This window comes from Hipposideros armiger, unplaced genomic scaffold, assembly GCF_001890085.2.
Source record: "Hipposideros armiger isolate ML-2016 unplaced genomic scaffold, ASM189008v1 scaffold_619, whole genome shotgun sequence".
NCBI lineage: Eukaryota > Metazoa > Chordata > Mammalia > Chiroptera > Hipposideridae > Hipposideros > Hipposideros armiger.
Window position 1 is genome coordinate 1,022,144 of NW_017731969.1, and position 16,661 is coordinate 1,038,804.

At 56.3% G+C, this 16,661-nt stretch overlaps 2 protein-coding genes across 2 annotated transcripts; both read left to right on the forward strand.

Annotated features, from left to right (window-relative positions):
• Positions 1–3,046: 3,046 nt before the first annotated feature.
• On the forward strand, positions 3,047–5,389 carry GNG8 (G protein subunit gamma 8). Its single transcript, XM_019625211.1, has 3 exons — positions 3,047–3,242; positions 4,947–5,032; positions 5,212–5,389. The coding sequence occupies exons 1-3, from the start codon at positions 3,236–3,238 to the stop codon at positions 5,338–5,340; spliced, it is 222 nt and encodes a 73-aa protein (XP_019480756.1). The 5' UTR covers positions 3,047–3,235; the 3' UTR covers positions 5,341–5,389.
• A 6,197-nt stretch (positions 5,390–11,586) lies between these two features.
• On the forward strand, positions 11,587–14,195 carry PTGIR (prostaglandin I2 receptor). Its single transcript, XM_019625198.1, has 2 exons — positions 11,587–12,632; positions 13,625–14,195. Exons 1-2 carry the CDS (start codon positions 11,865–11,867, stop codon positions 14,009–14,011), a joined length of 1,155 nt encoding a protein of 384 aa, XP_019480743.1. The 5' UTR covers positions 11,587–11,864; the 3' UTR covers positions 14,012–14,195.
• The last annotated feature ends 2,466 nt before the right edge of the window (positions 14,196–16,661 follow it).

Here is a 16,661-nt window from a genome sequence, read left to right on the forward strand (position 1 = left end):
CATGGGCCAGTGAAGCAACGTCCTCCACAACTAGACTGAAGAACAAAACGACAGCAACTTGTCTGTTCCCCTTCCCCCAATTCCCCAGTAAAATCTTTAAAAAAAATAAAAATAAAAAAGAATGACCCCAAAGATTTATTATCAACAGAGATGGGTAAGACTGCTGTAGGGGTGAATTTGGCGTGTGGAATCCAGAGCTCAGTTTTGGATGCATTGATTTTGAGACTCTCACCAGATACCCAGGTGGGAATATACATACAGTAGGCGATTGGGTATTTGGCTCTAGAAGTACTGTTGGCGTCAGTTGCACGTTTCTTGAATAATTAAAGCCAGAGCTGAATCCGAATCCAGGGCCTCGGCTCCCACCTCCAAGAAATGGGGACAAATACCACTGACTACTAGATTGTCATGAGGCTGGGGCGATTCCTTTGCAGCACAGGGCAGGACTGCACACCTGGAAAGTAAGGTCATGCATAGGGTGGAAAGAGGGCTGAGGTCCATAGCTCCGGAGAGAAATGGAGGTTACACTTGGTTCAGGCAGTATCAGTCTGTCAGCCTCTGGCCACCGTCGGGGAGGGGAAAGGGAGGTTGGGTCGTCACCTTGTCCACCCCCGCTCTAAGCTAGGTTTCCTCCTGGGGCTGCTGGGGCCAGCATTGATGATGGAAACCAGCTGCGGGAGGCGCCGAGGCTGGGCGCACGCCCAGGCCCCTCCCCGGCGCCGGCAGACCCTGCTAAGGGGGAGACGAGGGCGCCCTAGCTCCCCTCCCCGCTTCCGCAGCGGGGCCCGGGGCCCTGGCATGTCCGGCGCGCCTGATGCTTTCCAGATGTGAGCCTAGTTCCCCTCCCCCACCTGGCCCCGTTGCTCCCGCGAACTAGGGGAGGAGGGAAGCCAGGGTCCCACACCTCCCTATCAAATCGCTACACTACGATCTGGGCTGGTGTCCCCTCCCCGCCGGTCTCGCTTCCCAGGCCAGGCCGTAAAAACCGAATTGGGAGGGGCTCATTGCGGTAGAGGCGCTCCTTTCCCCACCTCCATCTCTTCCCAGGGTTCCTGCCTCCGCCCCTCCCGCGGCAGTCTGGGGTGGTCGGGACACGCCTCATCCAGGCCACGCCCATCTCCCCGCCCCCCTCGACACGCCCCTCCAAACCCCGCCCTGGACCACGCCCCTTAGAAACCCCGAGGCCACACCCCTGGATGCACCTCTGTAGGCCCCGCCTCCGCCACTGTCCCCCGTGGAAGGCGCGGTTTGAGTATCTGTCTCTCCCCGCCTGTCCCTGTCTGGGTGTCTGTATTCCTTGTTCCCTGTCTCCGACCCTACACTTCTGTGTGTCTCTCCTGTACTTTCCCAAGTCTCTGTGTCTCTGTCTCTCCGCAATCCTCTGCTTGTCCCTGTCTCTTTGAGTCTCCAAATTTCTGTCACCATAGCCATGTCTCTCTCTCGGCGTCTGTCTCTCTCTGCATCTCTCTCCCCGTCCCTGTGTCCCAATCCATCGTCAGTTCTCTACCTCTAGCTCCCTCCACTTTCCTGTGTCTCTCTCCCATGTGGGCACCCCAGCGGGCCCGCAGAGGCTCCTTGCCCTCCTGATTTCCACCTCCTTTTATGGCTTTGGCACCGGTGGGGTGGGCGGCTCGGTGGGCCGCGGGCGCCCCCGTGTGGCCGGCAGGAGACTGTCAGGAGAGGACAGAGGGTTGAGTGCGCTGAATGCAGGATACTGTGGGTGTCCGTGGATGACACCGAGGGATGGCGTGTGACACCAAGAGATTGTATGAATGTGTACTACTGTGAAATTGTGCATGATGCCAGAGGTTGTGTGTGGCTGTGTGACCTTGTGAGATGCAGTGTAACAGAGTGTGACTGTGTGAAATCTTGTGTTACGCCTACAGGTTGTGTGTGACTGTATGTGAGATGAGAGCAATAACATGTAGGTGACTGTGTGTGACACCATGAAGTTGGGTGCGCCTGAGACACTATTTCGGGGACTGTGACATCGAGAGACCATATGTGAGAGTGAGAGATTGTGTGTGACAGTGTGTAACGTGTTGAGGACATGAGCTCTGTGTGAGTCACATGAGCCGGTGATGTGTGAGACTGAATCAATGTGATCCACCCAGAGATGGCGTGAGAAGGCAGTGTGAGAGGCCCCGGGGGACTGGGTGTGAGAGAGAGAGTATGTGAGTGTGAGGCAGTGTCAGCCACACTGATGAACTGTGAGAACTGTGTGTGACTGTGTGATGCAGATCATGTGGGAGACTGACAGACTGGCACAGCGTTGTGACAGTGGGTGAGACTGTGCAAGGCACTCAGAGATGAAAGTACAAGAGAGACCTTGTGTGTGTAAAGGTGTGGCACTGGGAGACTGCTGTGTGAGGGTGACACCTGTGTATGATACAGACTGTGTAAGGCTCAGCAAGAGATTCTGTACATGACAGTGTGTGGGTAGGGACAGACTCTGTGTCCGGGAATGTGTAAGATTGTGTGTGGCAGTTAGAGATTGTGTAAGAATGCATGTGACTGTATGTGGGAGTCACTGGATATGTGACTTACTGTGTAATATTCTTAGATAGTATATTTGACTGGTCGGGCGAGATGTCATTGGTGATGATGTATCACACTCTGAAAGACTGTGAGGGACTGTGTGGCATTTTGTTTTTAAAGATTTTATTGGGGAATTGGGGAAGGGGAGCAGTGTTGGGAAATTGGGGAAGGGGAACAGCCAAGTTGTTGTCCTTCTGTCTTAGTTGTGGAGGGCGCAGCTAGCTCAGCTCCAAGTCCAGTCGCCCGTCGGCAGCTTGCTGCTGCTCAGCTCAAGGTGCTGTGTTCAACCTGAGTTGCAGGTGGGCATAGCCTACCAACCCATGCGGGAGTTGAACCAGCAACCTTGTTGTTAGGAGCATGTGCTCTCACCAGCTGAGCCATCCTGCCAACTGTTGGCAGCTCAGCGGCAGCTCAGCTTGGGCGCAGCTCATTGGCCCACGTGGGAATCGAACCAGCAACCCTGTTGCTCAGAGCTCGCGCTCTTTACCAACTGAGCCACTCGGCTGGCCCCTGTGTGTGGCATTTTGAGAGACCATGTGACTGTGGCACTGTGGGAGATTGTGTGTTGAGCACAGGTTGTTTGTGAGACTGTGTGGGCAAACCATGTGACACAGTGAGATATTGTGCATCTCTGTGCGAGGGACTGGGAGTGTGAGTCTGTGTTGAGAGGAGTCGTCTATAAGGGGGTGACACTGAGATGGCAGGTGCGACACCGTGGGAGAGCATGTGTGATGGAGTGAAGGGCTGTGTGGGACACACAGAAGAGATTTGTGTGACTGAGATAAATGCAGCAGGGTGTAGGGCACACCTTGAGAGTCTTTCTTTTTCCTGTGAGTGTGTGTGTAAGGAGAGAGATAAAGATTAAGAGAGGAGACTGGGAGACAGAGAAAGGGAAAGAGACACAGAAAACAGGAGCGACAGACACAGAGGGAGAGAGACACAGAAACAGACACAGAGAGGGGGAGAGCGACAGAGACGGGACCCAGAGAGACAGACCCAAGGTGGCAAAGGTAGTAGGGATGGCGGTGGCAGCATCAGGAGTAGGCGGGTCCTCAGGGACTGTGCCTCAGGGGGAGGGGGCGGGGCTGGGATGGGCAGGGGGACCCAGAAGCTGTCTCCCAGCCTCTGCCACAAGCCCGCCATCCCAGCCCTAGGCAACAACAGGTAGGAGGCTCTCGTCCTGGCCCCAACAGCTCCTCCCTTTGCGCCTCAGTCAGTCTGTCCGCCTGGGAATGAATGAATGAATGAGTGAATGAATGAATTTATACTTCGGTGTCTCCATTAACCTGTCTCTCCTCCAGCTCCTCCATTTCCCTCTCTCTACCCCTGGTCCCTTCTCTCCTCTGTCCCTTTATCCCCCTGTGCCTATCTCTCCCTTCCTATCCCTGTCCCTTCCTCTACCCCTCCCTGTGTCCCTATCTATCCTCTCCCACCCCCATCACTCCATCACTCCTGGACTCCTCCATCTCCCCTTCTCTATCCCCGCTCTGTCCCTTTGTCCTCTGTACCTCTCTCCCCCTGTATCACTCTGTCCCTTTCTTTATCTCTCTTTTGGTCCATCCCCTACTCCCTCCATCACTTCATCCCTCCTTCATGTCTCCACCTCTTTCTCTCCCTCTTCAGTCTCTTTGTTTCTCCTATGCCTCAGTCTCTCCCTCTGTCACTTTGTCTCTCCCTCTGCCCCTCCAATTTGTCCCTCTCTCCATCCTCTCTGCCCCTCTGCCAGTCATGTCTGGATTGCCACCCCCCCTCCCTGCCCCAGCCCTCTCTCTGGCTGCTAATGAGCAGAGAAACCTTTGAGGTGGCCAGGGCTGGGGTGGGGGAGCTCCCTGAGGGGGGCAGAGGGGGCAGCTGCTGCCAAGGTCCTAATGAGGCCCCCTCTGCGCCCCTCCCGCCGAGATCTTAATTCCTTGTTCTCCCAGGAGCCACCGCTAATTGGTCTGGGGAGGGCCCCCCTCCTGGCTCATGCCCTATCCCTGGGGGCTGAGGACACCTGGATCCTGATCTAGCACCTGTGGCCCCTGCCGCTCAGCCTCAAATCTGAGCTTCCCTCTTGCCTTCCTCACCCCACTCTGTCCCTCCCTCCCCCTGCCACTAGGTACCCCATCTGTGCTCCCTTCCATCCCTCCTCTCACCCCTCTTCTTCTCCCTGTTCATCTGTCCCTCCCTCCCCCTGCCTTTTGGTCCCGCTTCTGTGCGGCCCTCCATCCCTCCACTTTTCCCTCTGTTTTCCTGTACCTCCTTCCACCAGCCTCCGGAAACCCACTTCTGCGCCCTTCCACCCACACCCCTCTTGCTGGATCCCACCACGCAGCCACCGCCCTTACCTGGGGACCCAGCCTTGTCCTTAGCCTATCCTACACACAGCTCCCACTCCCGCCTGGCCTTTAACTCATTCCCCGCCGCAGCCATGTCCAACAACATGGCCAAGATCGCGGAGGCCCGCAAGACCGTGGAACAGCTGAAGCTGGAAGTGAACATCGACCGCATGAAGGTGCCTGGTCGAGGTGGGAGGAAGGCGGCAGCTGAGGGCTGGGTCTTGACCTGGAGTTGGTGGGAGTGGGGCCCGGAGCCTCGGGAGGGGGGTAAGATCCCCTTCTGAACCAGGCTGGACCCGGGCAAGGGGAGGGCCTTGGGCAGGGCAGGGAGCGAACATCACCCGGGCTCCCGCAGGTGTCGCAGGCAGCGGCCGAGCTACTGGCCTTCTGCGAGACGCATGCCAAAGACGACCCGCTGGTGACGCCGGTACCGGCCGCAGAGAACCCCTTCCGCGACAAGCGCCTCTTTTGCATCCTGCTCTGAGCCTACCTGAGAGCTTATCCTCCCCTGCCAAAGTATGAATCCAATAAACGTGGCGACTGTGGTGGTACCTGTGCTTTCGGGGAAACTGAGGCACGCGCAGAGCTTGGGTTCACCGTGGAGGAACCTGTGTCCCTTCTCACCCCTTCTGAGTGTGTGCGTGTGTGTGTGTGTGTGGGGGGTGGGGACAAGGTTATGTGGGGTGTGTAGATGCAGACAGAGGGTGCATCCGAGGAAATGAGGCTCCATTGAGTGCTCCACAACCCTGACTTTAGTTAATCGCCCCAACAGCCCCAAAAGCAGCTGGCTACTTGTATAATACCCATTTTACAGATGAGGAAAGGGATCCAAAGGAAGTTCCTTACTCAAAGCCACACAGCTAGGAGGCTGAAGACTTCTGCCTGCAGCGCTCCCTGAACCCCTCAGCAGGCCTCCTCTCCTCCCTCCTGGGTTTGAGACTCCTTGGGACCTCTGTGCTCTTCCCACCTTTCTCATCCCTAAATGAATCCACCCTTTTTTTTCACATCTGGCTACCCCCTGCCACAGGCCTACCTCTGTCCTTACACACTGAACTCTGTTCATTCATTCATTTGTTCATTCTTCCAATTACTCCCTGTGTACCTGCCGTGTGTTGGTTGAAGCTGGGGACATGGCTGTGACCCAGACAGCCCTGGCCCTGCCCTCCTGGGGCTCAGAATCCAGTAGGAGAGACAAACATGTCCCCGGATAGTGACGACTCTGAGTAGGCAGGGCTGGGCTGCGGAAGCTCAGAGGGAGCACGTGACTCAGCTTGGGGGTCAGGGAGGGCTTCCTGGAGGAGGAGACATCTGCGCTGGGATGTGGTAATAAAACTTGGGACCCAGAGAAGAGGGAAGTGTGGCTAGAGGGAGAGGAGACAAATTAATGTGTATATTCCTTCCTTCAACAATTATTTCTTTTTGATCTGGGGATGCATGGGTGACTGACAGCTCTGGTTCCTGCCCTGTGTTTCCCATTTCACACATTGGTAGCCCATAGGACATACTCGTATGCAGCCTGCAGTTCTATAATTTTTTGCGCTCTACTTTTGGCCTATATAATGTTTAAAAATGTCCTTGATGTGGTTGCCAAATTGAAAAACAGAGTATTTCACATAAGAGTCCATACTTCCGGCTTCTCCAGAACTGGAAGGTCTGGTGACCTCATATCTACACAACAGGGTGACCATAGGCTATGAGATGGGTCCTGGGCTTTCCAGCTCTCCAAATTCCCCACCTGCCCTGCTGTCTGTCAGTTGAAGAGGCCGAGGGCCAGTTGCTATTTATCATGGAGCCTGTGCTGGGGGCTTCTTACAGTAGAATGAAGAGAAAGGTGAAATGTTTTGAAATGTCTGTTGGAAATGAGGAAATACAGACTGAGTGAGCTGTTGGGTTTGGTTAATTATTTTATCTGGTTGGCCCAAAGGCCACTGAGTTCATGACCCCCTCCCCACCCCAAACCCCTACCTCCTCTTTTCTGGAGCCTAACACCTCTGCTCCCTAGTTTGTGGCTGATGGGGGCTGGACCTCCCGATCTGCATGGCTCACTGGGTCTCCCCTCCCTAGAGGGGGCTGTGCATGGATCTGGTAAGTGCTCCATTATTCACTTCGGATTAGGGTCCCCTGGGCCCCAACTCTGAGCTTCCTGTTGAATTAAGACAGGCGCAGCTGTAATTACATCTCCCTCCTGCCTCCCACCTCTCAGACGGCTCTGGCTTGGTTGCATCATGTCTATGGGAGCCCCAGGGGAGACAGGGGACAGAGTGAGCCAAGGCTGAGCTGGGGGGTGGTGTGGCAGGGTGGGGAGAGGTGTTGGAGGGAAGTTGCCAGGAGGATTCCGGAATTTCTCAGACCCAGCATCCTTGCATCTTAGAACCTGAAATGCAAAGGCATCTACTGTAGACTCCCAGGACTTGAAAGGCTGGAATTCTGGAATCTTTCAAACCTGCAGGACCACGATTCTGGGGTCCCGCCCCCTTGTCCAGCACTTCAGAAGTGTAAGAATTCCTTGAGCTTAGATGCCCTGGGATCTTTGGAGCTTCCCTATTGGAATTCCTGGTGTTGGGGAATGAAAGCTGAGGAGGAGCAAGCGGGGCGGTCTGACGTGGGGTAAGGAAGGGAGATGTCTGCCTGGGGTAGGGTGGAGGGGAGCCGGGTAAGCCTGGACCCAGACGCTGGTCATGACAGAGGCCGGGAGGGAGGGGAGGCCAGAAGGGACAGCGTCGGTTCCTGACGACCAGCCTCCATGCGTGCAAACACAGATAATCTTGTTAGTGGGTGTGACACTGCAATACCCGCTTCTGGTCACCCGCTGCTCTTTCCTGCCACCCCCTCTCCCGCTGTGAGGTCGTGTGAGGTCGGCTCTGGGGTCAGCGTCTGTCCAAGGGGCAGAGAGCTAACGCCTAGGGAAGTGCTTGCTCTCAGCAGACTCCTCCCACTTCACCCCAAACCCTGAGGACTACTGGCTTGCCCCTCCCAGGCTGTCTTTCTTCCCACCCTGCACCCCATGTGCTCAGAGCAGTGCTTGGCATTGCTGAGGGGATGCTGAAGGGGTAGCCCAGAGCCAACCGAGCCACAGTCATGGCCATCACTTATTGGGAGTCCTGTTTCACATACCCCATCTCACTTCATTCTTAGCTAACTCCCAAAGGGACTCGGTTCAGCCCCATTTTACAGACATGGCAAGCAGGCCTGGGTAGGCGTCGTCACCTGGCCAGTTGGGGCTTGAGGTTGGAGTGGGAGAGATGGGTATACTCAGGAGGAGTTGAGGGAGGACTTGAAGGAGAAGGATGGAAGGGAGGGTATCCGAGGTGAGGAGCACAGCCCAGGCAAAGGCAGGGCAGGGACATCAAAGTAGAGCCCCCTGGAGCAGAGGCAGGAAGCCATTTGGCGTGGAGAAAAGGGTGGTGGGCTGAGAAAAAATGGCCTCTGGCTGTAAGTGCTGGGACCTGCCAAGGAAGGGCAGGTCAGGAGGGACACACAGCAGCTTCTCACAGCAGTGAGAGGGCACAGGCCAAAGGATAGGCTTGGCAGTTGTGTGTGTGTGTGTGTGTGTGTGATGAGATGGGGCCAGCCTCTTCCCAAGGCAGGGCCAGGAGCTCAGAAACCAGAGAGTTAGGAGAGGGCCAGGCCTAGGGCGAGCTGGGATCAGCAGCATATCCAGACGCAGGCCTGGGCAGGCAGCTGGAGGCACTGGCCAGCAGGCGTGGGAGAGGCCCATTGCAGCCCCATTTCCTGGCCCGCTTGGCACTTGTCCTCTAATGGATACCCGCCCAGAAGGGAGTCTTCGCTGGGTGTGGAATGACTCCTGCCTGCCCAGGCTCCAGCTCTAACTCATCCCATACCGTGTGGGAACATACCCCCGTCAGATGGTGCCCTCTGAACCCCTCTGCAACCCCAGCCCTTGGTATATACAGTGTGTTAGGGTTTGTTGGGTGAATCATAACAACACCAGCAGCCTCCCTGGAGGTAGGAAGGGCAAGGCAGTCATTTCATGAAGGCATCAGGTTCAGATAGGGGAAGTCATTTTCCACCGCCACACAGCAACTGGTGAGTGGTGGCGGTGAGCTTCCAAACCCATCCCTTTCCCCTGTACCAGGCAGCCCTTCCACACCAAACACACACACTAGACATGGCTACAAAGAAACACATGAGCCCACAATAAACAGACTCACAGACACGTAAAAAGAGGCACAAACAGCCCTTACAGAAAATAACGCCTGCCCACGCATGCCATTTGCATAGCCACAGTCCCTAGCACACCCCCCCTCCTGGGTGCCTATCTCCCTTCCTCCCTGGTGCTGTGCGTCCATTTCTAGTTGTCTCTGGGCTGTTCTCCCTCTTCTGCCTGCTGCCCTGGGGTCCCTCTGGGGAGGTGAGTCCTGCTCCTCACAGCTGCTGACTCAGCCACCCAGAGCAGTTCCTTCCCATAGCTCGCCCCTCCCCCAAACCGCCCTGGAAGCCATCCTCCCACCCCCTGCTCAGCAGGGTGACCTTTCACTCCATGGCACCTGGATGAAAGAAGAACCCTTTGTAGCCCTTGCTGTGGGTCTGTCTGGGGCTTCAGTTGGGTGGGAGGCTGCGGGTCCCCAGAAGGTGAGTGGAGGTGTGTCTAGGACTAGCAGGAACCCCAGGGATCCTTAGTCCTCTCATTAGGAATGAGTTACAGTCAGGGCCACCCCACCTACTCCCCAAGCACGAAACTGATGCCAGGGTTGCAAGGGCATCACCCCACCCGCACCAGCACAGGTGGAGAAACTGAGGCCTGGAGCGGGGCAGGGGCTTGTCTGAGATCTCACTGGGCATGGGAGCAGAGGGGATTTTTCAGAATACTCAGAAGTCACTGGTGGGGACAGGAAGTCAGTGGGAGGGAGAGCTCTGGGGACCAGAGCTCCCCCACCCCACAACTCTCCGGATGCAGAGACAGGATGCAAGACTGCCAGGCGTCATCCTTCATTAATATCATATAACTTCCTGAGCTCCCTCTGGTCTGCCTGGCGACCACAGGACATGAGGGGGGACTACGTGGTTGGGAGGCCTGAGACCCGCATACATGGGCACTCCCAGAGCACGGCTGTGTGGTCACTCTCAGAACCCCTGGTATGGCTGGAGTTGGGACATCCATCCTGCCTACTGGAAGCTGGGGATGCCAGCTGGGCATGGTGATATGGAGAGGGAGAGGCGAGAAGGTTGTGGTCACCCAAGGACACAAGGACAGAGAGGGGAAATCTGCAGCTGCCCAGTGTCCAGCCCTGGGGGTCAGGAGCGTTGCTCCTGGCCTTGGAAGTGACATGTCTGCACAGGCTCTCTCCTTGTTACAGAGAGGGCTCTGGGATAGGCTGCTGGCCATGGTCAGCCACCAGCCCAAGAAGCTGTTGTTATCTCATTGTATAGATGAGGAAACTGAAGTGCATGGGCTGGGACCATCACACAGCAAGGAGGTGGTCGAACTGGGATCAAAACTCAAGTCAAAGGGAGTGAGACTCTGAGTTTGTAATCTCTACACTTAAACTGCCTCCCTGAAAAATAAGGCATGTCTGAAAGGGTCTTCTTTGAGGTCCCCTCTGGCCCTTATGGGTGGGGAGACTGCATGGGAGCGGTGGGCTCAGTGGGAAGGGGGCCAGTGATGGCTGTGCTGGCAGCTGGGACACGCAGGCCTAGCAGACTGACTCAGGGCAGCGGCAGCTGGGGGTGCATTTGGGGAGGGATGGGAAAGATCAATGTGACAGCGATGTTGGAGCCCAGGACTGCTGTTTGTGGTTACAATGTTATTTCTGGAGGTCAAGGTCACCAGGGTTTGGCCTGGGGCCTGGGAGTGCTGGGGTGAGAAGCAAGAGGGCAGGTGGGTGCTCTCCACTTCCCAGGGCTTTGCTGGGTGAGGATGTGAGCAGCGGGGTGCCTGAGGATGGTTCCAGGGACGGGCATTTTTCCTTCGGCCCAGCCACCTCTTTCCTCAGCCTTCTAGAAGGAGTGAATTGTGTCCAGGGAACAGAAATCTCAGTAGTGCCTGGAAAACACTGCATCAGGCAGGAATTTCCCGGTCATTTCTCAACCCCGGGGCCGGGAGCCCAGAATAGATCCCAGAGGCCACCCCGAGACAGCCTTTTTGTCTGGCCAGCTGTGCCCCTCAGGTCCCATCACGGCCCCCGTGGTGAGCTCCAAACTCCAAGCGTGACGATGACTCAGTGATCCCCACCAGGAGCCATAGAGGGATGCTGGCGAAGGGAGAAGGGCAGAGACCTGTGTGTGTGGGGAGGCGGCAGGTGGCTCAGGGATAGGGACCATGGGAGGACACAGGGAGGGGAGACAGAGGTGGGAGATGGATGTGCTGGGCAGGGGGACAGAGAGCACTCCAGGGAAGGCAGGAGGGAGCGGAGGGGGCCTCTGGAGAAAGCAGGGGGAAGGAAGGCGGGGCAGAGAGAGGAAATGAAAAAGCCTGGGTGAGCAGGCAAGATGAGTAGGGAGGAGGAGGGAGGGCAGCGGGGAGAAGCTGTCACAGGGAGACCTCACAGTCAGCAGCGAGGCCAGACCAGACCGGAGTGAGGGGACAGAGGAGGGCCTGAGAGAACCAGCAGAGGTGCGGTGAGGAGGGGCTGCAAAGGCAGAAATGCAGAGAAGGGGATAGAAAGCAGTGGGAAGTGGGGAGGGACAAAGGGGGTGGACAAGGGAGGGGACAGAGGCAGAGACAGCAAGAGACAGAGAGACAGAAGGAGAGAACTAGGACCAGGAGAGGGAAGGAGGAAACAGAGACAGAGGAGGAAAGAAAGGGAGACGGAGCGAGAGAGACTGGAGGAGACGGAAGGGAGAGAGGCGTAGACAGATAGGCAGACTACACAAGGAGTGTGGGTTGACTGGGAGACGCCACCCCATCCCACCCTCTCTGCTGCGGTGAGGACCATGGGGAGGTGGGCGGTGGGCATCTGAGTGGCCCTAGGGGCAGACGGCTCTCCCTCACCCCCTACCTCCCACCCTTGGGGCCCCTCCAGTCCAGGCCGGCAGACAGAGGCTGGGATGGCAGAATCGTGCAGGAACCTTACTTATGTGCGGGACTCGGTGGGCCCGGCCACCAGCACCCTGATGTTTGTGGCCGGGGTGGTGGGCAACGGGCTGGCGCTGGGCATCCTGGGGGTACGGCGGCGGTCACGCCCCTCGGCGTTTGCTGTGCTGGTCACTGGACTGGCGGTCACCGACCTGCTGGGCACGTGTTTCCTGAGCCCGGCTGTGTTCGTGGCCTACGCCCGCAACAGCTCGCTGCTGGGCCTGGCCTGGGGTCGCCCAGTGCTGTGTGACGCCTTCGCCTTCGCCATGACCTTTTTCGGCCTGGCCTCCACGCTCATCCTATGCGCCATGGCTGTGGAGCGCTGCCTGGCGCTCAGCCACCCCTACCTCTACGCCCAGCTGGATGGGCCCCGCTGCGCACGCCTGGCGCTGCCCGCCATCTACACCTTCTGCACCCTCTTCTGCTCGTTGCCCCTGGTGGGCCTGGGCCAACACCAGCAGTACTGCCCAGGCAGCTGGTGCTTCATCCGTATGCGCTCCACCCAGCTGGGCAGCTGCGCCTTTTCCCTGGCCTACGCCAGCCTCGTGGCCCTGCTGGTGGCCGCCATCGTCCTCTGCAACGGCTCCGTCACCCTTAGCCTCTGCCGCATGTACCGCCAGCAGAGGCGCCACCAGGGCTCGTTGGTCCCCAGCCCCCGGAAGGGTGAGGACGAAGTGGACCATCTGATTCTGCTGGCCCTCATGACAGGCATCATGGCTGTGTGCTCCCTGCCTCTCACGGTGAGTCCCCTCTGCAGTTAGGGTGGGTGATGGGAGGGGGGCGGTTTTCAATTGTTTGTGCCCATTTCGTGGATGGGGAAACTGAGAATCAAAGAGGCCAGAGGCTCTGGCCACAGACAACTCCCGAGTTTTTGGAGACATCTCTCCCCAGTTGCTTGTGCCCCATGTGACACCTCCTGACCCCTTGAATACCCTTCCCACATCTCCAGGCCCTCACGCCCCCGCCCAAATGCACACTCAACCTTCCCCTACCCATTAATGATAATAACAGCCATGACTCATCAAGCACTTGCTCTATGCCCTGTGCTCAGTGGTTTACCAATCTTTTTTAAGATCATGTTTAAAATGACCTATGCTCGCATTCTACGTTTACCAAGAAATAGGACACATCTCCTGTCTTGTCACCATTTTTATAGACAAGGGGCATATGATCGCACAGAGTTGGGTCTGGACCCCGGGCTCTTCTGATTCCAAAGTCTGAACTCCCCCTGGCCCCTCCCCGCAAGCTTCCCCACCCCGGCCCCACCCTCTGACGGCCCATGGATCTCCTGGCCTCACCGCTTTCCTGAAGGAGCCTGCCCAGCCTTTTCCTGATTGAAGCAGGGCAAGACCCCTGTACCGAGGCACCCCGTCATCCCACCTGTACTCTGGGCCTCAGTTTCTCTTTCTGTAAAATGTAAGGCTGGGTTAGATTTGAGGGTTGTCAAACGTTTAGGGGGTTATGATGACACAGGAAGCTGTGGACAGATGCACACAGGCACAGCTCCAGGACCCATCCATATGGCCCCATCGCTCACCTTCTAGGCCTCTGTGGTATTTCCTGAGGCTTTTGTGTCTCTGCTCCCCAGATGCGTTTATCTCTTAGTGTTCATCTTATCTTATTTCCTTCCCCTCTCTTATTTCTGCAGCAAGCAAATGGGTGAAAGGGAGTGGGGTGGGGGGGTCGGGTGTGGGGAGGTGGGCGCTTCTTGATGCCCTCGCTGTGTCCTCAGATCCGCGGCTTCACTCAGGCCATCGCTCCAGACAGCAATGAGATGGGGGACCTCATGGCCTTCCGTTTCAACGCCTTCAACCCTATCCTGGACCCCTGGGTCTTCATCCTTTTCCGCAAGGCCGTCTTCCAGCGCCTCAAGCTCTGGCTCTGCTGCCTCTGCCCCAGTCCTGCCCACAGCCACTCGCAGACACCCCTCTCCCAGCCTGCCTCAGGGAGGAAGGACCCAAGGGCCCCCGCCACTCTCGGGAGTAAGGAGGGGAACTGGGTGCCTTTGTCAGCCTGGGGCGAGGCTCAGGGGTCACCCTTGCCTCCAGCACAGCCATCTGACAGCACCATGGGAACGTCATCCAAAGTGGGGTCCACGGCAGCCTGTTCCCTCTGCTGATAACATAGGCTGACCCGTGATCTCCTGCCCTGACTTCCGGGGGCAGAAGCTAGACAATCGGGCATGGGTGATGGCTGCAGGTGGATGAGCAAAGAGATGGATCCTGGAGCCCTGGCCTGCCAGAACCCTTGACCCCCTGAATTCAGGGGGTGATCAGCTGCTATTTCTTCTTCTTCAGGGTGGCCACAACAGGCTCTGGGAAAAGAGGGGGTGAGGGAGGAAACGTTTATCCTGGAGCACAAGAACAGTTCTCTCAAAATAACCAGTGGCCTGGCCAGCCTGGTCTGGCCCTCGCATGGCCGTCCATCTCACTGTCTAAATATTTAGAAGGCAGAAAAGTTCCCAGGAGCTCCCGTGCACTTGGGTCTGCTAGGATTAGTGTTCCTATGCTGGTCCCCATCCATTCAGGGTGCCCCGGCTCCCCATCCCAAATCTCCAGGGGATGATCCTGCCCTCTCCCAGGCCACTCCGAGAGCCAGGGACTCCCTGCCTCCCCTCCCATTCTGATTCCCCATCAAACTTGGGAGCCCTGCCCTGCCCCCCCCCAGGAGAGGCGGGAGGAAGGGGAGATGCTGCATTGCGTGGCTTGGTAGTCATAAGACATGGGATTTGGGGGCATGGGTGTGTGTGGGGGGCCCATGGGTGTGGGCAAATCCCAGGTACAGCCCAGGAACACAGACCTAAGTCGTTTGTCTCCAAATAAGTAGCTGCCTCCTGGCAGAGCATGACCTCACCTCATGTGTCCTTGGAGCCCTCACAAAAATTTCATTAATTAATTAATTAATTAATTAATTAATTCAACAAATAGTGGGCACTGGCTCTGCCAGGTGCTGGGCACACAGACCAGTCTCTGCCCCAACCTGGACTCTGCTGGGTGATTTCCAGCCTTCCACCCCTCCCCTCTTATGGTTGCTATCCCGTGCCCTCAGAGACGCCCAGAATCAAGGGTGCTCCGGAGTGGCCCAACTGGCATGAAAGCACCCCCTGCACGACCCCACCCTGCCAGCTCCAGTTCCTCTTTCTCACTTGCTTCTGGGTTAAAACAATAAATCGGCAGCTGGGGAAGGGTGGGATAGGCAAGGCCAGAGCCTTCTATAGCAGCTAACATCAGCGAGTCCTCCTCCTTGCGAGGTGCCCCCTCTCACTCCAGCCTGCTTTTACAGCCAGCCTTTCTACAGAGGTGGAAATCCAGGTCCAGAAGGGGCAATCACCAGCCCCAGGTCACACAGGGAGAAGAAAGCACGCCCAGCCTGCGGTGGAGCTGGTCTGTCTCTGGAGCCCAGCAACTTGAGCCAGTGATGGACTCTGTACCTTGGCTTCCTTTTGTGTAGAAAGGCGATCATAACCTAGTACTTAGTTTACAGAGTTGTGTTGAGGACGAAATAATTCCTCCTGAAAAGCAGTTTAGCACAGGGTCTGGAGTACAGCCTACAGTAAACACTGCTGTTATTGCTATTGGCCTTGTCTTTCGCTATCTGGGCAAATGTCTTTTGCTATCTGACAACAAAGCGATATTTTGCTCCACTGTTTTGACTTTTTTTTTTTTCAGTTACTATGTTTCAAATCACATTAAAGAAGAACAAGGGGTGTCTTGGAGAGTTAAAAAAATCTGTCAAGATGACAACTTAATGCGTTTGGGGTTTCCTTTTGGGGTAATGAAAATGTGCTGGAACTAGATAGTGATGGTTTCATAACATCGTGAATGTACTAAATGTGTCTGAATCATACAGTTTAAAAAGGTTAAAGTGATACGTTTTATGTTATGGGCATTTTACCATAATAATAAATAAAACTGTAATACTAAAAAAAAAATTGAGAGTGTGTAGGAACTTTAACAGCAGTCTTGACAAAGTAATATTGTATTGGTTGAATTTAATAATAAAACTGACTTGTACAAAAAGCAAAAATCAGGTAAAGAAACCTCTGGTGGGATCCGGCCTTTGTCGTCAAACATGGGAATCAACCCAAAGGGACTCCTGGAGGGTGGAGAAGGGATGATGGGGTGGGGGAGCTGCAGAGAGACGGGGCCTGCCTGTCCAGGCACGACCCCTAGGGACACTCCCCTCCTCTCTCTGTGATGCCTCCAAAGGTGGGTCAGCTCTGTCCATCTGGTCTTAGGTCTCCCTAAATGCCAGCGCAGGGCTGGGCATTGGAACCCACAGCATCCTGGCCTGAAGGGGGTGCTATTACCATGATCGTTTTTCAGATGCGGACTAAGGGGACGAGAGGATGATTCTGCTGGCTCTTACCCACCAGGCCTAAATTCTCAGGAACTCGTCCTCTCCTCTGCATCCCACTGTTTATCTCAGACCCCCGCCACCTCTGGCCTGGATATCTACACGGATGTCTGCCAGGTCAGGGGGGTTCAATCAACTCCCACCCCGTCCACCTGCAGCCCCTCAGGGATGGTTTGGGAACTCCTCTCCTAGCGGATGTCCTGACCCCTGACTGCCCGTGTATCCTGCTAGCTGCCAAGGTCCTGTCTGGGAGGTCCTGTCCAAGTGGTCACTCCCCTGCCTGCAAAGCTCCAAGGGCTCCCAGGGTCTGGAGGACAAGGGTCAACTCCCACGGGCTCTGCTCAGCCACAGCAGACAACAGAGTTTTCTCCAAACAGCCTGTGACCTTTCAGGCCTCCATCTCTTTGCTAATT

Coding starts and splice junctions, on each gene's coding strand:
- GNG8 (XM_019625211.1), top strand. Junction 5,033..5,211: donor TGAACATCGACCGCATGAAG/GTGCCTGGTCGA, acceptor GGGCTCCCGCAG/GTGTCGCAGGCAGCGGCCGA.
- PTGIR (XM_019625198.1), top strand. CDS start 11,865: ATGGCAGAATCGTGCAGGAACCTTACTTATGTGCGGGACTCGGTGGGC. Junction 12,633..13,624: donor TGTGCTCCCTGCCTCTCACG/GTGAGTCCCCTC, acceptor CTGTGTCCTCAG/ATCCGCGGCTTCACTCAGGC.